General features: G+C 36.4%; 1 protein-coding gene across 2 annotated transcripts in view; it reads left to right on the top strand.

Annotated features, from left to right (window-relative positions):
- The first annotated feature begins 1,792 nt into the window (after nt 1–1,792).
- The window catches only part of NOVA1 (NOVA alternative splicing regulator 1), a 172,906-nt gene continuing 162,537 nt past the window's right edge, over nt 1,793–12,161 (top strand). Inside the window, exons 1-2 of one of the 2 annotated variants that reach the window (XM_055556423.1) lie at nt 1,793–1,988; nt 3,732–3,875. In XM_055556423.1, coding sequence (XP_055412398.1) covers nt 1,853–1,988; nt 3,732–3,875 — 280 coding nt within the window. In that variant the 5' untranslated portion in view covers nt 1,793–1,852. Of the gene's footprint in view, nt 1,989–2,505; nt 2,699–3,731; nt 3,876–12,161 lie in introns of those variants that run through there. The other variant, XM_055556424.1, reaches the window with a different exon arrangement.

Here is a 12,161-nt window from a genome sequence, read left to right as displayed (position 1 = left end):
GATGGATGACCTTGAGCAAAATACTTTACTGGGTCAGTTTACTCATCTGTAAACGGAATCTTTTCCGACATTTAGCGTCTACTCCAAATATATATTTTCTTGTCTGTAGTGTTCTGGTTGAGCTTTAAGTTCGTTATATATCCGAGATCTGTGTAATCATAAGCTGTGCACATTGCGCTGAATTATACTCGTATATTCCTTTTTCGTTCAGAATTAGTTTTGGATACACACCCAGCTGTTGCCTGTGTTTAGTCCGCCTCTCGGCGCCTCATGAAGGGGATACTCCTACCTAGCTTTATTTATTTGTATCCTGGCTTGTTTCCGAAAGGATTTAAGGCAGCGAGTGAGACACTTCGAGTTCCCTAACGAAGTCACACAGTGCGAGTAATACTCTTGATGAAATCACTCCGTAGAACCACCCTTAAGTAAGAGGCTAACTACTGTCTTTCACCTAACTCTGAAAAACGGATGTACCTAGCTAGAAGTCCTGGAAGCATACGGCTAAGGTTCCTCCCTCAGCCTTAACGCTGTCCGACCCGTTATGAACGGTCACTCGAATGCCCTTCTCAGTCTAGCCAAAATTGTCGCCTCTCCAGTCCCGGCTGGACCGAGATCCCACCCCACCCCTTCACTCCCTCTCATACCCAAGTTTCCTGATTGGGAAGGGGCCTGAAGAGCCTTTCTCAGGTTTCCATACTACTGGCTGGCACGGCTGTCAGTAACGTCTGCTTCCCGCCTTCCAGCCTAGCGCGTTTCTTGGACCCCCTCGGTTTCTGCGACAAGCGGCTTACGTTTGCCTGAGCCGTGTTGCCGGGGACCCGCGACCTTTCACCCCTCCCTTCCCACAGGAGCGCCCCGGCCCCCGGCCCCGCCCCCGCCGCCGGCGCGCGCCCCCGCGCACGCTCTCAGCCGGCGCGCGCTCTCACTCCCGCGCAGACACGCACACTCTTTCCCCCTCAGGCGCCCCCCCCCACCCCGCCCCCACAGGCTGAGGCTTCGGCGTAGGGAGGCGGCGGCGGCGGCGCTGCTGAGAGGCAGGGACCGGAGCGCGAAGTGTGTGGGAGTCTGCGAACTCAACCCCTCACTACCCTCCCCTCTCAGCCATCCCCCTCCCTCCCCGCCAGCCTCCCCCCTCCCCCCCCCCCCCCCACAAGCGGGAGAAATAATGAGCGAGACCGGGCGGCAGCAGCAGCAGCAGCAGCAGCAGCAGCGCCGAGCAGCCCAGGCAACGGCAGAACCGCTCCGGCAGCGGCGGCGGCGGCAGCACCAGCAGCGGGAGCGAGCGCAGCGCTAGCGCGGCGCCGGGACCGCCGCGCTCCTTCCCGGCTCTTGCCCTCCTCCGCCGCTCGCTCCTCTCTCCTCATCCACCTCCTTCCCCTCCTCCTGCTCATTCACTCTTTCCCTCGCTCTCCCCTCCTCCTCGGCTTCTCCCCGCGCCCCGCCAGCCCTCTCGCTCTCCCACTCCCTCAGCCCGTCCTCCCCGCTCCCCTCCTCCCGCTCATTCACTCGCCCCTCTCCTTTCTCCACTCTCTCCCCCTCTCTCCTTTCTTCTCCTTCTTTCTCCCTCCGTCTCTCACACCCCCTCCATTCCCCTGTCTCCTTTCTGACACTGCACTGCAGCTGCTCTTCAGCCCTGCCCCCTCCCCAGTGAGAACAAACCAGCAACATTGCTTTTTTTTTCTTAAAGAGATTTCTATTGATCCGATTAAAAAAAACAAAAACAAAAACAAAACAACCTTAAGAAACCCCAAAAGCAAAAAAAAAGAAAAAAGCAAAAAAAAAAAAAAAAAAAAGAAAAAGCCAAAACAAAAGGGAGAACCTTCTCCCCGTAGAAGCGGCAGGAACTGCAAACATGATGGCGGCAGCTCCCATCCAGCAGAACGGGACCCACACTGGGGTTCCCATAGACCTGGACCCGCCGGACTCGCGGAAAAGGCCGCTGGAAGCCCCCCCTGAAGCCGGCAGCACCAAGAGGACCAATACGGGCGGTGGGTATCGCTTCCACCTCCCCGCTGGCCCCATCCCCCGCCGCCCGCCCCTGCTTCCCTGCCTCCCGCCGCCCTCCCTCCCTCCCGCGGCCCGGACACCTCCAGCCCGAACCCGGCGGCTCCCGCGCCCTGCCTCGCGCCCCCTCCCCTGCACCTGCCCCGCACCTCGCCGGTCCCGATACATTTCCATTTCTGTGTTTTATCATTCATCAAAATGGCGACCGGTTTTTTCGGAATAGACCTATCTTTCCCTTTAATCGGTCGAAAGGCTGACCGTTTAAATATCCTAGACCTGGGCAAGGGGGTCCGTTAAGGAGGAAGAGGATGACCCCGAGCGAGGTGATGGCCGCCCGAAGATGCGCGCTGCATTTAACAGTCGGATAAAATAAATAAATAAATGGCACTTGGGTAGCGGAGAGCGAATGACTGGGGCACAGGAGAGTTTTGCTCTCTTCATCCCCTTGGTTTGGGCCACAAGTAGTATGCAAAATCTTGAAGAGTGCATGCTCTTACCGCACTTATACTGTCGGTGCAAAAATCTCTTTGATTTGTCTTCAGGGGTGTGCATACGAGGGTGGGGGTGTCTCGTACTGTGACTTGTTAGTTAACATCCTGCGCTTCCCGGGAAGATGAGTTATAACGGGACCGGTACCGCTTCTTCATTGGCACTGGAGTCATCTTAACAATGCACCCAATGCATCGAGGCAGAGGTGAATTTATCTACAGCATGTACTTTAGAGCCGGATGGGGGTCTTGCGAATGGCACACCCGAAAAATTTGGAACGTTCATGTTCACATAAGGAAGCTGGATTTACCGGGGTGTTTCCTATTTAAGACACCACCAGTTTGACGGAAATTAAAGTTTAGGGAGTTGGCTTTATTTTCTAAAACATTTCATTTCAGTCTTTTTTGGTTCATCCACCCCCTCCGTTTTAATGATTGTGATTCATTTGGAGAAGGAACATTATCTGGTCACTTTTAAGTGTATTTGATGTAAATGACTCCTAAGCTTTTTAGTATTGGCAAAATTCTTCTTAAGGTCCTTTAATTAATGAGCTTAAACGAGATCATAGTAGACTCAGGAGTGCTAAAGAAATACTCCAGGATTAGTTAGATTTACCAGTCCACATCACTTTGAGTTATTTCCTGGCACTTATTGAAGGCTTGGAATACACCCTACAGTTTGGGTGGATTATTTGGTAGGAGAATGGTTGTTTTGCATACTTTAAGTAGGATACAGGCAATGGCTAATTGTAGTGCTTGTGTGTTTGCTCCTGTCAAATATATATAGCTCATCACTATTTACCGTCCTTTTATTTATTTATTTTGCAATATGTTAAGTGAAGGTTTGTCATGGTATAAATCTCTGAAGTTTTGTTGAAGGGTCAGTTCGTTTTGTTTTACCATAGTAACCACAGATAGAATTGGACGACTTCCATGTTTGGAATAACAACTGGAATTTAGTCATCAGTTTCTACAGTGTTGCAAAATAATAGAACATGTTTAGATTTTAATTCCAAGTTAGAAAAAGTATAAATTCTACAGAATGGGAAACATTTCGTACTTATTTATTTTTCAGTGTAATTGGCTTATTTTTTTTTCTTTATAAAAACAATTTAACCCCATATTTCCTGCAGCTATATGCCCAGGGGTTTAATCGCTGTTTTCTCTCTTGAGGGTGGAGGGAGGGTACAAAGTTTAAAATTATTGTTTTAACGGAGTGTATTTCTTTGCATTTTTCAGAAGACGGCCAATATTTTCTAAAGGTTCTCATACCTAGTTATGCTGCTGGATCTATAATTGGAAAGGGAGGACAGACAATTGTTCAATTGCAAAAAGAAACTGGAGCCACCATCAAGCTGTCTAAGTCCAAAGATTTTTACCCAGGTAGGTGCAATGATGAAGAGATTGTTTGATAAATCCCCAAGGAAAGGAAAGAAAAAGATCTACCTGTGTTGTGTGCTGTATTGAAAGAATTCTTACTAGTGTAGACTTTATTTAGATATTTGATGTATTAGAGTATTTGTGGAATAATTTTAGAAATATTTTCATTCTTGATTACCTTTGGTTTCTATAATCGATATTCTGTCTCTGATGTAGACCAATTTCGAGATGAATCTTCCTGGCTATTTCTAACTACTTCTTTCTGATTAGGAAAAAAAAAAAAGAAACTAAAATTTAAAGATAGAAACCTGGACAGCTGGCATCAGGAAATAGGGTTCTTCTGGAGTTTTCAGACATAATTGTAATGACAATTAGTCTAGAGTGAATTCAGAAGAGGGGATAGAAAGGCTTCTTAAAAGAATGGACCATTTACTTTCTAAATCCATTATGTACCTCTTTCTGCTTCATTGCTTTGTTTGTTGGCCCTGGAGTAAAGAGGACAAGTGCTTCCTCTTCAGATTTTTAAAATATTGTGTTTTTATTTAATTGTGACAAGGAAATATATTATTATGTGAGAAGTAGAACCATGCTTCAAAATTTGTGTTATTTAAAAGCTGTGTTTGATCAAAATATGTTAACAGTTTGTGTGGTACTGTAGGTACTGTAACCTAGTGGAATATGGCAAGTTTCCTAGGTGGTATAATTTTTTTTTGTACTTTTCAGTGTGTTTTTTAAAATTTCAACTGTTACAGAGTTCTGAGTATTTATCTTTTTAAAAGTCATTTTCTACTTAATATATGGATTTTAAGTTTAATTGGAAAATCTCCGTAATTGAATAGTTATCTCCTAGATAAAACATTATTTGTGTTTACCTTCATGCAGTTTCTGCCATGTTTTTTGATTATTTCATCTTTATGACCATAAAAATATTTGTTCAGTGCTGAGGGGACCAGTGCTGCTTATTTTTTTTTTCTTGGTGGGAAATAAAAGCTGATTTGCTTTCAGTGATCTAATTCAGTAAGAGTTCTTTAGTACAGCAAAGACATCTGGCATGAATGTAAGCAAAACATTTGGAGGCCAATCGCTTGGTTGTAGAAAATGGACCATTATACTGTATAAGAAGGTTTTAGATTGGTTGGAACTATCCTTTAGTTATTTAAATTAAATGTACTATATTTGGTAAACATTACACTTGCTAAACTAAGGTGTAGTCTCTTAGATATGATGTCCCTCAAAAGTTTTATTTTCTGTGAGTGTAGTTTTGTAGATGGCTTTCCTTGTCTCTGAAACTTTCCTTATGCATTAGGAAAGTTTGCTAACATATTCACATTCTTATGTTTAAAAGGTATGTTATGATGGAAAAAATCAATGTGGAATTGTGAAAAATCCTTGGTACAAATAAAAGCATTCAAAAGAGCTTGATTGTGGAATTAATAACGTTATAGTTCTAGGAAAAGAGCTGCAATAGTAAATTAAATTCACTGTCAATAGATGAAAATGAAATAGCTTTTTTTGCATTATACATGAGGTGGTATCAGATGTGCAGAGATGTTACAGAAAATTGGTGTTTATCAAGGATATTCCAAATAGTAAATTAAATGCCTTTTCATTTGAATATAGTTTATTTTTAGTGGGTTGGGAAGGGTACAACTGGAATTAGATCTTTTGTTTTTAGTCCACATAGTTGTGCATTTTTTCTTATTACATTGAAACTGCTTATATCATTTATAGTTCTGAGGCATGTTATTTATATAGAGCAAGAATATCCATTGGAAAAAATGGAAAACTGGAATGTGTTAAAGAAAATTCTGTGTGTGTAGTGACGTAACCTGATCAAATGTGAGTTGAAATGTCTGGATAAAAGAAGGCTTATATTCTGCCTGTAACAGGTGGAAACCAATCACAAACTATGGGAACAATTTTAAGGATAAAATAAAACCCTGTAATTTATAAGAAGTTTTCATAATTCTGAGCACTTTGTATTTAAATATGGTTTTAACTAGGTTATTACCTGCACAGATAGATACATCTCTCTTTTTCTGATAGACTTTAATTTTAGTAGTCTTTCTGTTCATACTTGACCATAAGCCTGTGGAATTATATAAAGTCCTAGTATTCTTCAACATAGCAGCCTCTGAGCTACTTTCAACTTCTGTTACTCAGATATACTTCGTGGATACTTAGCTTACTCTTCTCAAATGAACTAAATTATAAAACTATGATTTATGAGATGCCCTTTTTTGTGTGTTTCATATATGTACGTATGACTCTACATTCCATTAGAATGAATGTGCCTAATGTTTATTTCATGGAGCATTTTTCTGTTTCTTATTTGTAAGACAGAGTATTTGGGGAAAAGTATGCTTCAGTTGTGTAACTTAATGAATTTTCTCAAATTACCTAAGTTTTAAAACAACGTAATTGTTTTTGGAAGGTTTAGTCGGAATACTGGTGCATTTGAGAATAACTTTCTTCAGGGTGTATATTGCTGGGTACAGACACACTTTGGTGATGTTTTATTAAATTTCAACTCAAATGATATGTGCATTGTTTTTACTATAGCCAGTACAATCTTATATTTATCATATTTGTTTTACTTTCTTTCGCCCTCTGGTTATATCTTTAAAATATCTTAAGCAACCTTGTTTTTTGATTTTGATTTTTTTATATTTATAGTTGAGATGAAGAAAACATTTTTGTACTTTAATTGGTATGAATTTGGAATTTATAGAACCGTATATTGCATTGTGTATTTTAGCATGCACATATATTAAATATTTGGGGGAATTGTATGATAAGAGTTGTAAAGTACATTTATCAGTTACTGTAATCGGAAAAAAGATTCATTTGACTTTTTGCAGTGCTGTGCAATTCATTTATCTATTTCTAAAAATCTAAATCTTACAAAATACTAACTTATAACCTGTGATTTGTGAATATATCTTTTATTCTTACTTGTTTAAAGCAACCTAATTTGACTTATTTATATATCCTTTTTATAATTAGGTTACTCAAAGTTACTACCTTTGAATAAAAAACAGCTTTCTCATTTTGGGAAATAAATTACTGTATGCATTTTCAGGATGGTCATAGGATGGTATTATTTTATTCCTTTATTTGACATCTGAAGATGTGATTGTTTAGATTTTGTTAATAAGTAGATTGATTTTATCAGCTAAAATTATTTAATGAATGATTCAGGCAGATAATTGGAAAAGTTTATTAAATACATTATTCTTTGGGAATAATATAGGGTATGTAAAATAAACATTTTCAAGATTTTACAATACTTCATAGTTTACTTATTCTATTTTATGACCCGAGATATTCATTATATCAAACAGGAATTCTCTTATCATCTTAGCATATATTTGTGTGTGTTTGTGTGTGTGTTTTAAACTGTTTTCATAAATGTGGTTATAAAACTGGATCACCTTTAATATAAATTACTTACTTTTTTGGTCCTTTAAAACTTGAACTCATTATCCCTAGATTTTATTGCATCGTAATTTTATCTCAGTCCAACTTGGGTGGTGCTTATTTAAAACATCACAAACCATTTATATGTAAAATCTTTAAAAATCAAGAAAAAGCAGAATGTAAGTGAAATTTTCTTTTAGTGAAGGAAATAACCCCACATTGCCTTAATTTTGACAGGGGGAACATTCACTGGCCAATTTAACCTTTAGGACTGGGATTGTGTAAGAATGATCATTCTTTTAGAAATAAGAGGAGTTTGTGGAGTTTAAAATAGATCACTTATTTTGTTTACATTGTTGAAGGAAGAGTATTATCGTATTAGTAGTACAAGGTGAATGAATACTTTTGTTATAGCCTCTGAAAGTTGCAGTCTGTACTCTTTTCTTTGATCTAAGATGCAAAGCATCTTAGAAATTTATTGGCATATGTTTTAAGGCAAAATTAGCAGGTAAATATAAGAAGAAAATAAAGTATAATTTGCAGTATTGTTGAATTTAATAATGATAGCTGTCAATTACATTGTGCTGTTTTGGTTTTAGTATTGTCAAAGAGTTGCTAACACATAACGTTTTTTTCTTTAAAGTTGTGGTATTTGTATTTGTCATACTACTTATTGTTGTGGATTTTTTATATTTTACCTCTATATCCTCAGTTGTAGGAGGAACCATAAGCTTTCACTTATACGTTAATATCTGTCTGAAAATTTGTTGTATTTTTAAGATGTTATTTCTCATTTTAAGTAATAGGAAAACAACATACAAAGGAATGTTAGTGGCATAGCACATCTGTATTAAAATTGTAGTTTCTGAAAGATATAATTTTTATACTTAACTCATGAATGCAAATGTTTTGTGGTATGAAATTTTTTAGAAAGATTGAATCAGCATTAAAAATGTTAGCTGTTCATTTAATTTGATTCTTTTTAAAATTTCACCCTGATGTTATTATAGAAGACTATTATCGATTTATTAGGTTATGGAACATCATTAATTTATAGAGTCATTGTTTTCATGAATTATTATAGCACAATGTCACTTTGAATTTTGCTATTTGAAGCCTTCTAGATTTTGGAAAAATAGTTCATTTAAAATTTTTGACATTGTAAAGTGATACAGTACATCTAGCAAAATTGCCTTGCAAATATCACCCCCAAGGATTTCAAAATAGTCTAAAAATAATGAACACAATTGGTAAAATAGTTCAATATTTGTGTATTGAAGATGTTTCATGTAATATACAATGAGGAAAAACGATCTGTGTCTTGGGAATTCTAAGGAGTGTGTGGTATCACTAAAAACCAAACTATAAACCACCAGTTAGAAACATGTCTTTTTATAGTTCTGTTCTTTTGTTTTGCTCTGGCTTAAAAGAATTAATTTTCCTCTTAAATATTATAAGTAACATTTGCTGAACACAGTTATGCCACTTGTTAACTAAAATTCCGTACTATATATATATATACACACATATATATATATGTATATATTTAAGTTTAATCAGGTCCCACTTGTTTAAACTTTTGTTTTTATTTCCCTTACTCTAGGAGGTGGGTCATAGAGGATCTTGCTTTGGTTTATGTCATTGAGTGTTCTGCCTCTAAGAGTTTTATAGTTTCTGGTCTTACATTTAGGTCTTTAATTCATTTTGAGTTTATCTTTGCGTATGGTGTTAGGAAGTGTTCTAATTTCATTCTTTTACATGTAGCTGTCCAGTTTTCCCAGCACCATTTGTTGTACATATATGTTTTTGCCACAGAGTTTAGTCTCAGTTATTTCCAGTTTAGTGGAGCTGTATTTTAAAGGATAACTTTTATGAGCAAGTGCAGCTTTTCAGAATAAAATTGGGGGGATGAGGGTGGGAGACTTGTGCTTGATTGCCATCTCATTTCCATCTTTGGATGCAGCTCTAGCATAAAGTTAAACAACATCTGCAGAGATCTGACTGACAAACATCTCTCTGGGACTCATCATTGCAGCCTGCAGCAGGTGCATTCAGCTTTGCAGTCTTTTCCAAAAAGAGGTTAGTTTGTTCTAACATTTATCAGTAGACCAGTGGGAGCAAGTGACTAGAGAGAAGAGGTTGGTTGTCACTTGTCCAGTGCTGGAATACTACAGGTAATTGGACTGGACTGGTGGGAACTGCTGCAGTGTGTGTCTCACATTGCACTGCAGCTGCTGTGGAGCTTAATTAACCTGACCCTCAGAGACTGAAGTGGCATGGTATAAACCGTAACATGCAAGAAATGAAGCAGTGCTTTTGATGCTTGGGTTGGTGAAATTTCTTCATCCTGTTCTTTAAAGATATGTTATCAACTTGTCCATTTTTTATATGGATATATTTGCAGCTAAAATGATTTCCATGAATCTGATAGAATCTACATAAAAAGGAGAGGGGGACTTTAGGTGTAGAAATAAAAATCAAATAACCTTAAGTTAAAATTTATTTAAAGTTACTTGTTCCACAGGTGTATTTTCAAATCATAAGTGAATGGAAGTAAGTGGAAGTACATTGGAGTTCTTTTAAAATTATTATCCTAAATTAACATTTGTTTATTTTATAAGAGGAAGAACCTATTTAAAATTAAGTAGTATCTTTTTAGCATGTTAGGGACTTTGACAAACAGACTTTGCTGAGTGTTTTGATGTGCTCCAATAAACAAGACAGGAATAGTATGTTAAAAATGTTTTTAGGATGCTTTAGCTTAACATAGGAGTGCTGTTGAAATGGTTTTTGACCACAATTTATTATAAGTAAATTAAAAGTTGATTATAATAAAAACTTTTTAAAAGTCTGTCATTCATTTCTTTTGTTTTCAATTTCTTGATCTATTTGAAATATTGACAGTATGCTTCTATGACACATACAAAAGTTTCCTGTATGTTCTAATAGTATTTGCATTAGTTAGATATTTCATCACAGTCCTGTTTATCAGTTGGCCTTTGCACAGAAAACAGTTCTTAAATCTGGCAAAGTGCTATACCATTTTAAAATAATTCAGAATTTTGAAATGTCATTTGGATTCTTTGTGAAGCAGTTTCATTATTTTGACTTTTTGTTAGTCTCACTAAGTTAAATTTTTTGGTATCCATTGGCTCTTAACTTGTCAATTACTCAAGAGTAATTAAGTTTTGGAGTTTGCAGATTTTTGGAACCCCTTTACTTTTCTTGAAGGAATTTTTACAAGAGTGGCCGGTAACTATTTGATTTTGAAGTTACTGTCTGTAAGAAAAAAGAACTTTAAAATTTTATCTTAATTTGGTTATGAATAATTGGTAATTTATTAGTAATTATAGTAATTGTGGGAAATACGATTAAAATAATAGTCTATAGAATTGGAGAGTATCATTCTTCCACTTTTAAACATATTTTACTTTTTAATCAAGATTTTTTATTTTTTATATTGTGGAATGTTATTTTATTAATTCTCATCAATAATTCTTTAAAATTTCACATGTAAGATGTTTTGATATTTAATAAGAATAAACGTTTTAAGACTACAAAGTAGAAAAAAAGAATATTATGTACACAAACAAACTTTTTGAGATATTTTCAACATTGCTAAGTTTCAAACCATGATATGGATATCCTTTTCCATGACATACTTGATCATGAAAACACATAATATCTACACTCCATCATTCATCTTTTGCTGCTTCCTGCAGGGCCTGTCATAGCATCGTTGACAGGACCAGATGAAAAATGAAATCAGTATCTTGAGTTTTTTAACAGCAAAATGATTCAGGTAAGATTATTTGGTGTGGAAAATAAAAATTTTTTAAATTATTCTTATACTCATTTAATAATTGATACTTTTAAAATTAATATTTTTCTTATTTCAAGTCCTGTTTTATGTCTTACTGATGTTCAGTATATTTTCAATATCCAGTTAACTTTATTCTGAACTCAGTAATGTTTAAGTTTCAGACTGTAGTGTTTCTTACTTTTGTGATGCTTGGCATACTTTTTGAAACTTTGAAGAGTAACTTTTCTTTTTTAACGATTTTTGAAAACAGTTATGCATTGAAGGGCCCATAGTTCATTTGTAGGATAAATTTTCACATAATGAACTTATTAATTAAATAAGACTTCAAATCCTGCGTTTCTTCTAAGATATAATAAATAATACTGTGTTGATTGAATTTTTGGAAATCATTGTTGAAGAAAGTTACCTTCATTTAAATTGTTAATAATTTACTTAGATAGGGCAGTGTTTAGTAATTAGAAAGATAGAATAGAAGGAATGGGGTAGTGCACTTTATTAACACAGAATAGTAGAGAATTTGGTATATATTTTTATGTTGCTAAATGTTTTTGAACAACTGCAGCTTTTCAATTTTGGTTATGTTCATTTTTGAAATACCTGTTTTTGAAGGAGTAAGTGTTGGGCACAATTGAGCCTATACTTGGAGACTGTTCACTTACACACATAGTTTTATTCTTTGTATAAATCCTGTGTTTTTATTTTTCTAAGACTAGTTAATTTTTTAAGCCAGGAAAGTACTTTTTAAAAAAGTCTAGTTTCATTCTTCACTATGAAATCTGTCCAGAAGTTTTTCTCTTATTAATTATTGTATGTATTTATAGATACTTCCTAGGAGTCCAGATGTCCTTTGGTTATTATGAATTAAAATTATTACAAAGCATCTTTTCTTTGTAAAGGACTATGGGTATGTTTTGCATCATCCTAAAATGTTGTTCTTAATTGTTACTGTCTCCTTAGGTTTTGTTTACTTTTTTTTTTTTTTTTTTAATATTATATGGCATCTTCTGGCAGTGACTTAGTGAGTATTGAAGGGGCTTAGGAGTATC

The sequence above is a fragment of the Bubalus kerabau genome, chromosome 19 (assembly GCF_029407905.1).
Source record: "Bubalus kerabau isolate K-KA32 ecotype Philippines breed swamp buffalo chromosome 19, PCC_UOA_SB_1v2, whole genome shotgun sequence".
In the NCBI taxonomy this organism is placed as follows: domain Eukaryota; kingdom Metazoa; phylum Chordata; class Mammalia; order Artiodactyla; family Bovidae; genus Bubalus; species Bubalus kerabau.
This window is presented reverse-complemented; position numbering and strand designations above follow the sequence as displayed.